General features: G+C 44.8%; 1 protein-coding gene across 5 annotated transcripts in view; it reads left to right on the top strand.

Moving 5' to 3' along the window:
• The window catches only part of NALCN (sodium leak channel, non-selective), a 369,956-nt gene extending 354,591 nt beyond the window's left edge, over window positions 1-15,365 (top strand). For 4 of the 5 annotated variants that reach the window (XM_017503589.2, XM_017503587.2, XM_017503586.2 and 1 more), the window contains 5 exons: window positions 1,677-1,834; window positions 6,560-6,710; window positions 8,735-8,884; window positions 10,651-10,768; window positions 13,704-14,681. In XM_017503589.2, the coding sequence (XP_017359078.1) occupies window positions 1,677-1,834; window positions 6,560-6,710; window positions 8,735-8,884; window positions 10,651-10,768; window positions 13,704-13,897 (771 nt within the window). In that variant the 3' untranslated portion in view covers window positions 13,898-14,681. Of the gene's footprint in view, window positions 1-1,676; window positions 1,835-6,559; window positions 6,711-8,734; window positions 8,885-10,650; window positions 10,769-13,703 lie in introns of all 5 variants that reach the window. The other variant, XM_037729607.1, reaches the window with a different exon arrangement.
• Window positions 15,366-15,565: the final 200 nt, after the last annotated feature.

Genomic DNA, 15,565 nt, shown 5'->3' with positions numbered 1-15,565 from the left:
CCTCCTCCTCCACCTCCTCCTCCACCTCCTCCTTCTCCTCCTCTTCCTCCACCTCCTCCTTTTCCTTTTACTCTACCTCCTCCTCTTACTCCTCCCCTTAGCAAACACTCAGGCATAGTTCTAGGCAATGAAGCTACAGCAATGACCAAGATGGAACCATTCCTGTACTCACAGAGCTTACATTCTAATAGGTGGAGACAAATAGAAAAAAGTGAAATAATATTAGTAGTAGTGGCAGTATTTTCAGAAACTATAAATGCTCAGAAGTTAAAACTATAGACAGTAGTTGGGGTTGGGGCTGCATTGGCAGGGATGACCATGAAGGAGGCCCGAGGGGTGCTGTTTGAACAAGGAAGATTCTGCCAGGGTATCTGGGGGGAGATCTGGAAATAGTTCAAGAAGAGTTGATGAAGGACACAAAATCCAAAATGCCAGCATGGGCATCATAAATGAGGGACCCAGGTAGAGTCCTCACCCTGATTTGCTCCCTCTTCTTGGTACCCTCCAGCCACCCAGGATCCATTCTCGAGGGCTTTCCTTTCAACATAGTGCATGCCCTGCGTGCAGGGCATCTGACCTCACTCTCAGCTCCTTGGAATCCGCCTGTCTCTCCATAACTGTCACCCATGGGAACCCGCTTTCATGTAACACACACATGAAGACCACACTGCCCTGCACACCAAGATGTCAGTAACTGGCAGGCAGTCATGGCACCAGCGTTCTGCCCAGCACTTTCATTCAAGACACAGCCAGGGCTGGCATGGTGGTTTGTGTTGCATGGAAGATAGCGACACATCTTAGATTCTCAGTGGCTGGATAGGTTCTGACTCCAGAAGAGGGAAGAGCTGGGAGCCTAATTCTCTTGTATACAGTTTTTTTAATACTGAAGAAAACATGAAAAAAGAGTTTTCTCTTTTTATTTTTTTTAAGATGGAGTCCCACTCTGTGCCCAAGCTGGAGTGCAGTGGCATAATCTCAGCTCCCTGCAACCTCTGCCTCCTGGGTTCAAGCAATTCTCTACACTCAGCCTCCTAATTAGCCGGGACCACAGGCATGTGCCACTGTGTCCAGCTAATTTTTGTATTTTTAGTAGAAACCAGGTTTCACCATGTTGGCCAGGCTGGTCTCAAACTCCTGACCTCAGGTGATCCACCCACCTCAGCCTCCCAAACTGCTGGGATTGTAGGCGTGAGTGACCGCGAGTTATCTTTTAACGGTAGAAACACTTGTAATAAATATTAAGACGTTCCTCGCATCCGGATTGAGTGAAAAGGAGGATGACGTGTGTCTTGTCCATTGTCTTGTGCGAGCGCATTATGACCCACTCAGTGCATACGTTGGAGGCTGAGTCCGTGGGACGGGCTACGTGAGCATCAGTCTGCTGAGAGCAAGAGCAGGGTCCTGGGGGCAGAGGGGGAGCTTCCCACGCCTCACTCCAAATGCTGCAATGTGGTGATGTCCCAGAGAGAGAAGCATCAGTAGAAATTTCTGTTTTCCATCCTATGCTCTTCTTAGTGCACTCAATTAATTCCACCAGGCTCCAAGGAGGTGACCAGCTTTCTTCACATCTGGTGCTAATTACGCTAGCTGTGGAGAAATAGCTCTTTTGTTTTGAGAAACCCAAGTAAATCACTGAGGCTGATGATGATTTGCTGCTTCTTGTGCTCTGCCCCCAGGGCGTGATCCCCACATTCCGCGTCAAGTTCCTGCTGCGGCTGCTGCGTGGGAGGCTGGAGGTGGACCTGGACAAGGACAAGCTCCTGTTCAAGCACATGTGCTACGAAATGGAGAGGCTGCACAACGGCGGGGACGTCACCTTCCACGATGTCCTGAGGTAGGAGGCAGGCTCTCGCAGGCCCAAGCTGGGGCCAGAAGCCACAGCTGTCAGCCTTCAAGGCCTCTGCAGCACAATTAACAAGTGGGTGTCTAACCCAAATGCCACATCTGCCGTAGCTGTGAAGCGAGGTCACGTGTCCCAGGCGCTAAGTGCCCTTCCCCGCTGTCCTGCAATATTCATTTCCAAGTAGGGGCCTCACCCGGGAGGGCTGGGAGGCCGTGGCCTGATGTCCTGAGGGGCCCCTGCCCACTGAGGTGCTCCCCGAGGGGAAAGGTGGCAGGCGCCTGGGAGAACACAGTCCCAGCCCTTCCTTGCGATGCGGGAACTGCCCGGAAGAGCTGACTGAGTGACTTGCTTGAGGTTCCAGGCTCTGTGGCAAAGCTGGGAATATAGTACAGAGCTCCTCCCTTGCACGGGTCTGATAGGATGCCTGGGCTGCTCTGTGATGGTTGCTCCGCTGGCTGGAACACCACATATACCAGATATTTCATGAGCACCCAGACAGGACACAGGGTCAGAAGGAGTCTCTGCCTTTTCCTCTCCTTGGGAGACTTCTTTATTTGTTCCCTTGGGCTACTGTAACTTAGCATCTTAAGCTGAGGGGCTTGACAACAGAAAGTTCTGGTCTCCAAGCTCTGGATGCCAAAAGCCTGAGATTGAGGTGTAGGGCTGATTCCTTCTGAGGCCCATGAGGGAGAATCTGCCCCACGCCTCTCGCCTGGCTGCTGGGGATGTGCTGCCACTATTGGGTGTTTCTTGGCTTGTAGAAGCGTCCGCCGGGTCTCCCTTCAACATCACATGGCATTCTGTGTGTGTCTGTGTGTGTGTCTCTGTGTGTCTGTGTGTCTCTGTGTTTGTGTGTCTGTATATCTAAGTTCAAATTTCACCTTTCATAAGAACATCTGTCATATTACATTAGGAATCAATCCTACTCCAGTGTGATCTCATTTTAACTTAATTACTAATTAAAACTGCAATGTTCTATTTCCAAATAAAGTTACATTCGGAGGCACTGGAGGTTAGGACTCCAACATGTCTTTCTTTGGGAGGAAACATTCAACCCATAGCAGCTTCTTAAGCAGGAGTCCACGGATCAAACAGAGGTCTATGGACTTGCAAGGGAAAACAATTACATCTTTATTTTCACTAATGACTCCCTGAAACGCAGCATACACTTCCATGAGGAATGTAGGCAACAAACCACAGTTGCATTTTCAATATCCACATCTTTGTTAGCAGGAGAACTCATAGAAATTTTCAGATCACATAACCGACATCTTAAAATATCATTTATGCTCACCGGTGCTTCCGAGTTATGGTAGTTATTTGAGGTCTACTAGATAGTATTATTTAATGGAATAATAAAGAGGCACTTATGTTACTATATCACTACCATTTTGAAGTAAATAATTTGAGAATTTTATTTATTATTATACTTTAAGTTCTGGCATACGTGAGCAAAACATAGGTTTGTTACATAGGTATACACATGCCACGGTGGTTTGCTGCATTCATCACCCCATCATCTACATTAGGTATTTCTCCTGATGCTATTCCTCCCCTAGACCCCCACCACCTGCTATCCCTCTCTATCCTCCTACCCACCCCTCCCCGCCGACGGGCCCCAGTGTGTGATGTTCTCCTGTCTCCACATGTTCTCATTGTTCAACACCTAATTATAAGTGAGAACATGTGGTGTTTGGTTTTCTGTTCTTGGGTCAGTTTGCTGAGAATGATGGTTTCCAGCTTCATCCACGTTCCTGCAAAGGACATGAACTCATCCTTTTTATGGCTGTATAGTATTCCATGGTGTGTATGTGCCACATTTTCTTTATCCAGTCTATCACATTTGGGTTGGTTCCAAGTCTTTGCTATTGCGAACAGTGCCACAATAAACATGTGTGTATGTGTCTTTATAATAGAATGATTTATAATCCTTTGGGTATATACCCAGTAATGGGATTGCTGGGTCAATTGATATTTCTATTTCTAGATCCTTGAGGAATTGCTACACTGCCCTCCACAATGGTTGAACTAATTTGCACTCCCACCAACAGTGTAAAAGTGTTCCTATTTCTCCACATCCTCTCCAGCATCTGTTGTCTCCAGATTTTTTAAAGATCACCATTCTTACGGGCATGAGATGGTATCTCAATGTGGTTTTGATTTGCATTTCTCTAAGGACCAGTGATGATGAGCTTTTTTTCATATGTTTGTTGGCCACATAAATGTCTTCTTTTGAGAAGTGTCTGTTCATATCCTTTGCCCACTTTTTGATAGGGTTGTTTTTTTCTTGTAAATTTGTTTAAGTTCTTTGTAGATTCTGGGTATTAGTCCTTTGTCAGATGGGTAGATTGCAAAAATTTTTTCCCATTCTGTTGGTTGCCAGTTCACTCTAATGATAGTTTCTTTTGCTGTGAAGAAGCTGTGGAGTTTAATTAGATCCCATTTGTCTATTTTGGCTTTTGTTGCTATTGCTTTTGGTGTTTTAGTCATGAAGTCCTTGCCCATGCCTGCGTTCTGAAGGGCATTGCCTGGATTTTCTTCTAGGGTTTTTATGGTGTTAGGCCTTATGTTTAAATCTTTTATGCATCTGGAGTTCATTTTTTAATAAAGTCTAAGGAAGGGATCCAGTTTCAGCTTTCTGCATATGGCTAGCCAGTTTTCCCAACACCATTTATTAAATAGGAAATCCTTTCCCCATTGCTTGTTTTTGTCAGGTTTCTCAAAGATCAGATGGTTGTAGATGTGTGACATTATTTCTGAGGCCTCTGTTCTGTTCCATTGGTCTGTATCTCTGTTTTGGTACCAGTACCATGCTGTTTTGATGACTGTAGCCATATAGTATAGTTTCAAGTCAGGTAGTGTGATGCCTCCTGCTTTGTTTTTTCTTTTTTCTTTTTTTTTTTTGCTAGGCTTGGTTTCCTTTGTAAAATTGTGTGTTTCATTCTGTGCATTTAAAGCATTAAGAAATGTCCCATGAGCTTCACTGCCACAGGGGTCCATGCCTCAGAAAAAATTAAGAGCAAGTGACTAGCAGTAGCTATTTTAATCTCATTGCAGTACCTACAAGTAGTGTGTGGGTATTGTGTCTCAAATTTCAGGAGAACTCAGGTGTACAGAAATATGCTTGTGGCCAGAAGCTGAAGAAAAGGATCAGATCAGCACAGGAAGAATCTGGGAAAAGCTCTCTTATCAATTTCACCTCCCACTCTTCAGTTCTTTCACGAACAAGCTAAAAAACAGAAAAGGACAGGATGGAAAAATGCATGTGAATAACAAAGGATGTCATCTCTGACAGAATGTTTCTGAGTCTTTCCTCCTAGTGGCAATTTTTTTTAGGTTGACATGAGGCAGATAGGCATACCGTTATCATTCATATTCAGTCCCTTTGGAGCACACTGGTGCAGCTAACAAAAATAGACCCAGGCAAAATCAATGGTGGGGCTGCTTCTCCCCTTCCTGTTTATTCCCCTAGCCCAGTATATGATAAAAACAATGAAGCTTTGATGAGTTTCTTGATGAGTCAGGGAGGAGAGGAAGAGAAAATGCATTTTTCCCCTCTGTGGTGGGAAGAGACTTCTTAGCAAAGAAGATAAGGCCAATGTATCAGTGCTCTCAGGAGCCTCCATGCTATGATTTGGGTTCCAGGATGGAGCTGAGGTCACAGAAGGGGATAGCTCACATGTGCACCAGGGTGCATGAGCCATAACCTGGGATCCTGTGGCTACTCCTGGGTGCACCACTCTGCCAGGAAAGGCTGTCTTCTCCTCTGGAGGTGGACTGCTTGGTCCAGGCCTCCTGGGAGCTGCCTTATTGCTCCATGATGTAAAACATCTGCTGTGTTAGCTTCATCTACCACTGCATGGGCTGGTTGTGTGTCAAGGGCTAAATGGGAGTGGATATTAAACCCTGGATTTGTTTCATAGCCTCTAGAATTAATAAGGAAGGCCATGTGTGGTGGCGCACACCTGTAATCCCAGCACTTTGGGAGGCCGAGGCAGGTGGATCACTTGAGGTCAGGAGTTCAAGATCAGTCTGACCAACATGGTGAAACCTCATCTCTACTAAAAATACAAAATTAGCTGGCGTGTTGGCACATGCCTGTAATCCCAGCCACTTGGGAGGCTGAGGCAGGAGAATTGCTTGAACCCAGGATGGGGAGGTTGCAATGAGCTTAGATCGTGCCATTGCACTCCAGCCTGGGCAACAAGAGCAAAACTCCATCTCAAAAAAATAAAATTAAATTAATAAGGAAGATAAAGAAGGATGGAGGAGATAAACAGAGAAGGAATGGAATGCAGGGGGTAAGGTTGTGTGATGCACAGCTGAGCAAATTAACCATCACCACATGTGGCTCAGTGTGAAGAAAGTATGGGATGTGGGGTTTCCCTTTTGCAGGGAAAGTCCCGAGACTTTACCTAGCCTGGATCTTTTATGTTACAGGCACTCAGATGGCACTTACTGCTATAAGGGTCTCACAGATATCAACTCACTTAGTCATTAAATAAAGTAGTTACTAGGACTATCTTTATTTTACAGACAAGGGAAGGGAGACACAGAGAAGTGACAGGACCGGCCCAACACACACGAGTGTGAGGGATGGTGTCAAAACGCTAGACTCATTAGATTGAGTGATATCCTTTCTGGATTTTGACACATGTAAGTGTGTAAATCTCAGGTGAATCAGAGCTGTGATTGCAGGTGTGTTTCCCTCACCAGCATGCTTTCTTACCGGTCCGTGGACATCCGGAAGAGCTTGCAGCTGGAGGAGCTCCTGGCAAGGGAGCAGCTGGAGTACACCATCGAGGAGGAGGTGGCCAAGCAGACCATCCGCATGTGGCTCAAGAAGTGCCTCAAGCGCATCAGAGCTGTGAGTGAACTGCACCTATGCGGGTTGGGTCCCCGCCCCACCCCGAAAAAGGAGGGATGAAAGAAAAGCGCTTCATGAGCGTGGGATTAGCTCCTTCTGTGATCAGCCTTCTATCCCTTTAAACTACGTCCACTTCCTCCACTTACAGTGGTCAGATCATGACACAGACTTTCACTCTAGTCCAGTTAGCCCTGCCCTCTTTAGCAGAGTCCATTAGAAGTTTCCATGGAATCCCATTTTTATAATATGACATGAAGACTTTAAAAGCAGTTTATTGGCCAGGCTCAGTGGCTCATGCCTCTAATCCCAGCACTTTGGGAGATCAAGCGGATGGATCACTTGAGGCCAGGAGTTGGAGACCAGCCTGCCAACATAGCAAAATCCCATCTCTACTAAAAATACAAAAGTTAACTGGGTATGGTGCACATGCCTGTCATCCCCACTACTCAGGAGGCTGATGCAGGAGAATCACCCGAACCTGGGAGGTAGAGGTTGCAGTGAGCTGAGAAAGTGCCACTGTACTCCAGCCTGGGGGACACAGTGAGACTCTATCTCAAAAAAAAAAGGCAGTTTATTGATATTAAAATATTTATGATGTCCATTTATTAAACTCAACTGTATGAAATTCTAAAATTTTCCACACATCAAATTTGTAAAACTTTTAAATTGCTGCTAAAAATTTCAACAAACCATGACAATGTTTATTCTGAAAAGACTGCCTCTCAGGATTAATAATGTTTCCTGCTTCCTGAATTATAAGCCTGTAAGATTATCTAACTCAAAAATTAATGAATGTATACTTCATTGGCACATACTGTGTTTACAGTGAATGCTTCTATGAGATAATTACTTTTATGAATGCTTTTGACACGTTTCACATTTGGGGGAAAAAAGAAATCACTAAACATTTATATATAAAAGAGATCATTTTAATCCTCTTTCTCAGAGCAACAACATCAATTGCAGAAACATGTATTTCTATTGGAGGAGAAAAAGGTCCCAGAGAAAAGATACAACTCAACCTCCTAGAGCAAGGCCAGCTGCCCAGTGATGTCCTGTCACTGCCGGCCACTATAGCTATGTTAGCTCCAGGGATCAACCTGTCCTCCTCCGGCTCTGAGAGGCCACAAGGAGCCCTGGCTTCAGTATATTCCAAGACAGACTGAACTCCTGGCTTGGCCTGAAAACTTCAGAACAAAGACAAGAACAAAGGTTTTCTCTTCCACCCGAGGCTCTCTGCCTCTTACAACGTGCGGCAAAGTGGGAGAAGGGTTGGCGTTGTATTGGCTTAATTAGCCTAGAATAAAATAAGAAGAGAAAAATAGGATAGCTGTGTTAGTACTTTAAAACACAAGCTGGGCACAGTGGCTCATGCCTGTAATCCCAGCACTTTGGGAGACTGAAGCAGGAAGATCACTTAAGACCAGAAGTTTTAGACTAGCCTGAGAAATAGAGTGAGACTTCTACTTCTTTCTAAAAAAAAAGATTAGCCAGCCACAGTCATGCACACTTGTATCGCAGCTTCTCATGAGGCTAAGGCAGAAGCATAGCTTGAGCCAGGAGTTTAAGGTTGCAGTGAGATATAATCGTACCACTGAAGTCTAGTCTAGAGGACATAGTGAGATCCTATCAAAAAAAAAAAAAAAAAAAAAAAAAAAAAAAAAAAAAAAAAAAAAAAAAAAAAAAAAAAAAAAAAAAAAAAAAAAAACAGAAAACACCAACAACAAACAACAAAAAACAAACAAACATAAATAAAACAGAAACATCGATGACCGTCACTATTCCGACTGTTACACAAATGAAAATGGACTGGGAAGGCAATGCATACATCTCCAAGCCCACATTTGCATCAGCCTCCCTTAATTGAACATTGAAATTACTTCAGGATCCTTATTTGGACATTCCTAAGGGGTCACCGATCATGCAGGTCTTTGGAGAGGGGAGAAGAAAATATGATTTGTGTGGCGGTGGGGCGGGCAGGATGCTGGGCTTACTTTACTGAACAAACAATCGCATTTCCATAGAAACAGCAGCAGTCGTGCAGTATCATCCACAGCCTGAGAGAGAGTCAGCAGCAAGAGCTGAGCCGGTTTCTGAACCCACCCAGCATCGAGACCACCCAGCCCAGTGAGGACACAAACACCAATAGTCAGGACAACAGCATGCAACCCGAGGTATGGGCACGAGCCGTCCTTCAGCCCAGGACACTCCTTGGGCTTCCTTCTTTTAGTAAAAAAAAAAAAAAAAAAAAAACTGGGTGCTGGTCACATCATTCAAACAAGGTGACAGTATTTCTAATAGGAATATTTTCATTGAAAAACAAAAACCAAGACGGTGGAAATCCACTGATCCAGATTATGTGTGTCTTTGCCACTTGGATGCAGTTGAGGTTATTTTAAAAGATTCTGATTCATATGAATACCAGAAAATATGAATGCCCTGAACTTCATAATTCTGTAGTTTTATTTTTGTCTAAAGAGTTACCATTAGATCTAAGGGCTGCATTTGACTCTGGAAATATTACATGACTTAGCAGAGTGTGGTTTCCACGCAGCTCAGCCCCAAATGTTTTCCTCCCCTCACTAAAGTCATAGAAATTTGCAGTAAAATCAGTGAAAATGTAATTGGCCTTCAACCTCCTCAAATAATCAGGCTTATTGAAGATGTATCCTTTCTTGGTCGGGTATCGGAAGAGTATATGGAATTCAGGAGAATTGGCTTGAGGAGGTTGTATTTACTAGGTCACAACATATTTTCATTCTCAAACTCAATGCACGTGTCTATTTAGAAAAGTAGAGGGAGTTACCAGTATCCTGGAGAGTCCTGTGCTGTGAGAAGCAGCTGGCTGGGAGGACCTGCCCCTTTATGAGGCAGCAGTTATGATTTGAGGTTAACAACGTGGAGCAGATCCCGTGCTCTGCACAGAGTCCCCAGCAGCACCAGGCTCCGTGGTGTGCAGCAATGCAGCCAGGGGCCAGGGGTACATTTGGAAGCCTAAGGCTCCATGGCCTAGCAGGGTGCTCCAGGAGGCCCACTGGTGCCACAGCCCACTTTGAGGTAGATTTCATGTTTTGGGCTTCCCAGCCTGTAGAAATCATCTGCCACCAACTGCAGGGACTTCTGCAGAGTTAGTCAACCGAGGGGCAAAGACAGGCATCTGCAGTGGCCTTGCCACTGGTCACCCTGAGGACGGCTGGCAATGTCTCGCATGGGGGAGGTCTGCTGAGTTCAGGACAGACAGTGAGACAGGGCCAAGGAGCCCAGGGAAAGTGGCGATTGTAGAGCCCCCTGTTTTTAGATGAAAATCCCAAGAGGGGACAAAAAAAAAAAAAAAAAAACAAAAAAACGAGGGGATATTGAAGAGATGTGAAGAGCAGGGCTTTTGTTAGGAAAGGGAGCGGTGACAGGTGAGCCAGAGAACAGGTGAAGGGTGGGGAAGTCTTGGCCTCTCTCTTTGACTTTAGCTTAGATTGTTATCAGCTCCATCCAGGGCCCATCACAGAGCTTTGCCTGTGGAGAGCTCTTTCCCTGAAGCCCCAAGTGCGGATCTTCAGGCTGGTAGACTGCCCCCGCCCAGCCAGTCCCCACTGCCCCACCTTCTTTCCTGCAGTGCCCCCTCCTTGCGCCCTGGTTCGCCAGTGAAGATATGAAGGGTAACAATGACATTCTCAGGCATGGAAGGGAACGAGGCAGTGGGGGGTTACCCAGGAAATGCTGTGCCAGGAAGAGCGGTGTCTCCTTCAGCACGGCGTGCGGTGGTGGCTCTTTTGCTTCTGTGACTCTTTTTACCCATTTTCACTTTTCCTCTCCCACTGCGGACACTATGAATCCGTATAGTTCTTCCCACTTGTTCTCCTGCCTTGTTTTCCTTTCCTGTGGTATAAGGAGGAAAGCACAGGGTTAAGGAGGACAGTAAGTGCATGGTTCTTCTCCCACGCAGACAAGCAGCCAGCAGCAGCTCCTGAGCCCCACGCTGTCGGATCGAGGAGGAAGCCGGCAAGACGCGGCCGATGCAGGGAAACCCCAGAGGAAGTTTGGGCAGTGGCGTCTGCCCTCAGGTAGGTACATCCAGGCATTTCTCCACCGATCAAGGCATTTTAAAGGTATTTACTTTGTGTGTTTTGGGTCTTGCATTTCAAAATGCAAGTCTGCATCTACGGCTGTTTATAGACAGCAACATAATGAAAAATGTAGTCTTGTCAAAAACATTGCCTCGCCCCCTTTCCCCCTCACAAATAACTTCTCTAAATATGACCTACATTAGCCCCCATTTTCTGGGTACATTTCAGGCTGCCATGGTCGGGAAGCCAGCGCCTAGGAAAAAGCCAAGATTCAGAAACAGGGAGAGATTTCCAAGGGCTTCCTTCGTGCATCAAGGCACGCTCAAACATGGGTGAAACTTATTTAATTGAAGAAGGAGTAGGCAGATGCAATCATTCAGAAAATGCCACAAAGTTCTCAAAAAAGGGACAGGCCCGCACTTTGTCTTCGCATTCACTTTGCAGCTGAGCCAGTCACTGTCTTTAGGCAAGCTGCTTTACCTCATTCAACCCTTTCATTTAATAAACAATCCCATTATTTACCATATTTTACTGATTTAGTAAGAGAATTGTCTTCTATGAGCTTCTTCTATATAGGGTTTTGGAAAGCCAGGATAATCCCATGAAGAGCATTCAGGAATGGAGGGAGAAAAATGCTCCCCACAGCCCAGTGTCCTTGTATGTGTTTTTCTCTCTCTTTTTTTTTTTTTTTTTTTTGAGACAGAGTCTCGCTCTGTTGCCCAGGCTAGCATGATCTTGGCTCACTGCCACCTCCACCTCCTGGGTTCAAGCGATTCTCTTGCCTTAGCCACCCAAGTAGCTGGGATTACAGGCACCCACCACCATGCTTAGTTCATTTGTTTTTTGTTGTTTTTTGTTTGTTTGTTTTGATACAGAGTCTCACTCTATCGCCCAGGCTGGAGTGCAGTGGCACGATCTCAGCTCACTGCAACCTCCACCTCCTGGGTTCCAGCGATTCTCCCGTCTCAGCCTCCCAAGTAGCTGGGATTACAGGTGCATGCCACCCACTCCTGGCTAAGTTTTGTATTTTTAGTAGAGACGGGATTTCATCATGTTGGTCAGGCTGGTCTCAAACTCTTGACCTTGTGATCCATCCGCCTCAACCTCCCAAAGTGCTGGAATTACAGGCATGAGCCACCAAGCCTGGCCCATTTTTGTATTTTTATTAGAGATGGGGTTACACTGTGTTGGCCAAGCTGGTCTCGAACTCCTGACTTTGTGATCCGTCCACCTTGCCTCCCAAAGTGCTGGGATTATAAGTGTGGGCCACCACATCCGGCCACATGTTTTTCTCTATAGATAACTAAGTTCATGCCAAAGCAGGAACTTTATAATGCTCTTTAACTGTCCCCCAACTTCAGCCCAATTGAAGTGAGAAGATGTGTAGCATATGTGTTCTGCAAAGTGGATGACAGCACCACTTACATTTTGAGGCTAGCGATGTTCAGTGGGTCTTCATGGAGACTACCACCAAAGAAAGTATCCCCGTTCGTATCCAGGAATTTATTTTTAAGAAGGCAGGTTTCCTCCTGATTCAAACAAAGCAGAGAATGATGGCATCAAGACAGAGTAGGTGGTAGTGCCAGGTCACAAAAAGCCTTAAATTACAAGCTGAGTAGGTTCAATGTTATCTTGTGGGCAATTAGGAGCTAGCAAAGATTTCTGAGAAATCTGTGACTTTTGGAATCCGTGCTTTAGGAAGCTGACTTGGCAGCAAGGGAAAGTGAATTGTCTACAGCTGAGCCTGGAGGCAGGTGACAGGCTGGAAGAAGTTGCAGTGGTGTGAGCACCAGGCAGCAAGGGCGTGGACAGAGCTGGGCCCAGATGCTGCAGGGACAGATAGGAGAGGTGACCTGGGGAGAATGCACAGTCGTTGGTACTCACTTAAATGGACAAGAGAAAAGATGCTGTCAAAAGTATGTCCATTGGTCTGGGTGCGGTGGCTCACGCCTGTAATCTCAGCACTTGGGGGTGCCAAGGCGGGTGGATCATGTTAGGTTCGGAGTTTGAGACCAGCCTGGCCAACATGCTGAAAACCCTGTCTTTGCTAAAAATACAAAAATTAGCTGGGCGTGGTGGTGCACGCCTGTATTCCCAGCTATTCAGGAGACTGAGGCAGAGGAATTGCTTAAAGCCGGGAGGCAGAGAGGTTGCACTGCCGCTGCACTCCAGTCTGGACAAGAGAGTGAGACCCCATCTCAAAAGAAAAAAAAAGTACTTCCACTGGTCTATGCCTAGATGGCCCCCATCAAAAATGGTGATGGGGGTCAGGCTGAGTTTGGGAAGGCAGAGGGAAAGAAAAACAGTATTTTGAGGGGACAACAACGTTATAGGTGTCACGCGATGCGCTCAGGCCATCTCATGTAACCCACTTTAATCCTGACAATAGTCTAATTAGGACATTTTCACTGTCTTCATCTTGCACTGGAGGAAACCTGGGTTGAGAGACATGAAGTTGCCCATTGCTACATACCCACAGGTTACAGAGGTGGGTCCCAAGACCATGACTGTGGGACCCCAGAACCACACCTCTCCTCCCGCACCCTCGCTCAAACCTTGCCTTCACTGTGGGTCATGCTCTCCTTCCATTTTTTTTTTCTTTTTGCATACGCTAATGAATGCACATGTTTCTATGGCAATAGCTCCCAAATTGGAATTTTTAGTGACTTTCTAGTTTTTGTATTATTTCAGAATGTACGGGGTAAGCAGCACTTCTTTTCCCCAAATGGCATTATTAGTTGTCCATGAGCATTATTTTTAAAAATCTATCATGAACATAAAGCGTCAAGTCCTGAAAAGGATGTTTACTTAGCATCTATGGATACGACACATTAGCCAAAACTATCACTGCTGGGAAGATCATGGGTTTTAGGAATGATTACAGTAGAGTGGAGCAGTACCAAGTGGCTCATAAGATTCATTAATTCCACAGCCCCAAAACCAATAAGCCATTCGGTGTCCTCGGTCAACTTACGGTTTGGAGGGAGGACCACCATGAAATCTGTAGTGTGCAAAATGAACCCCATGACTGACACGGCTTCCTGCGGTTCTGAAGTTAAGAAGTGGTGGACCCGGCAGCTGACCGTGGAGAGCGACGAAAGTGGGGATGACCTCCTGGATATTTAGGGGCACGTCAGTGTGGATGAATTTCTAGTGGTGAAAACTGTTTTCTAATAATTCCCTTGATTGTCCAGTGAGCAATCTGTAATTGATCTATCATGTCATTTCAACTTGTCAGAAGATTTTTATAAACTGATTTTCGTCCTGCCAAAGAAAGGCATAAGCTGCATTATGATGGGTTACTATCATTGTCTAAAAAGTTTGTATGATGACTGCACTGATAATATTAGAAACTATACCACAAGCACATGTATATCACTCAAAAATGTCACATATTCTGTGTAAACTAAGGTATATATTCATATGTGCTCTAATGCAGTATTATCACCATGCCTCAAGAGTTCTAAGCCCAAAGTGGCTGATATTTATGGTACAGAGGTTACAGCTTTAGTTCACATCTTTCCCATTTCTGCTAGAAATATTTCTCTTGGAAAAATTATTTATGATTGATCTCAAAAGGTCAGCAATGAACTTATGCTAAAATGATAACAGTTTTACAAACTACAGATTCTGAATTTTTAAAATATCTTCTTTTTCTCACGTTACGTTTTAAAATATACACAAGATATTTGGTGACCAGAACAAGTTGATTTCTGTCCTCAGTTATACTAATGACACTGTTGCCTCCTTCCAAGACAATTGTGCATGCGAGCACCAGGCAAAGAAACGGGCTCAGAACGCTTACTGGTTTAAAACAAACAAACCTGTAGATAAATAATGTGAGTGACAAGAGTTGCGCAAAGATGTTAAGTTTCTGGAGAAGCCTCTTAATAACTGAGTTTAGCAAAAAGAAACTATATATCTCAATTTATTTACAAAAACATTGTATGTGTGATGTTATCGTTGGCTTCATGTCTTACCCAAGGTGTGTCTGTTTTGCCATAAATCAACAGAGTCATTTCATTATGGGTTGATCTGAACATACTGGATTTGAAATGACACCTCTGTTACCAGAATCTCCTATGGAAATAACATGGTGATTTATTTGCAAAATCTTACTCAGAACTCACAGGTTAGGGATCACACGACTTAATCGTTTTTTGGGTTTTTTTCTTAATATGTCAATGGCCCATGTCCTCTGCGAAAACTCAAAAAGCAAAATGATGGCAAAGTGCTGTTAGATTTCCTGTGCTGGATCAGCCAAGTAGAAATGGACTTGGACCTTTTAACTATTTTATTACAGATTGGACATTTGCTGTTTAGATGTTCTTCAACAGAGAGATTATCTCAGAATCCTCTGACCTCCAGGTTGCTTTATGATCTATTTTTCTCTAACATTCTTCAGATAGGCAAATGGCACCTTCCTGCTGTGTCACAGATGTATCATGGTGGTGGTGTATGTGATTCACTGTAACTATGAGATAAAGTACAACCAGTCCATGCAGCCAAAAGGATTGAATTTGATTTTATGTTCACTTGCAGTTTACTTTTTGTACATAAAAATAATAAAATAAATATTGGATTTGCAAAATAATTTACCCTGAGTTGACCGTGTTTAAATCCTTTTCTTGGTGGGGCAGGCACTCGGTAGCAGCACTTTGCAAACCCTGGATTGAATATTCAGTCCATAATTAGTTGGCAAAAGCTCTGTCCCTGATATTCAACTCAATTCCCTCAGCTGGAATGTTCCTTTTACACTTGTGCTGATAAGCCTGAGTGAATACCCTGTGCCTT

Source organism: Cebus imitator, unplaced genomic scaffold (assembly GCF_001604975.1).
Source record: "Cebus imitator isolate Cc_AM_T3 unplaced genomic scaffold, Cebus_imitator-1.0 Scaffold312, whole genome shotgun sequence".
Classification (NCBI taxonomy): domain Eukaryota; kingdom Metazoa; phylum Chordata; class Mammalia; order Primates; family Cebidae; genus Cebus; species Cebus imitator.
Note: the sequence above shows the minus strand (reverse complement) of the source record. Positions and strands in the feature narration are given on the sequence as shown.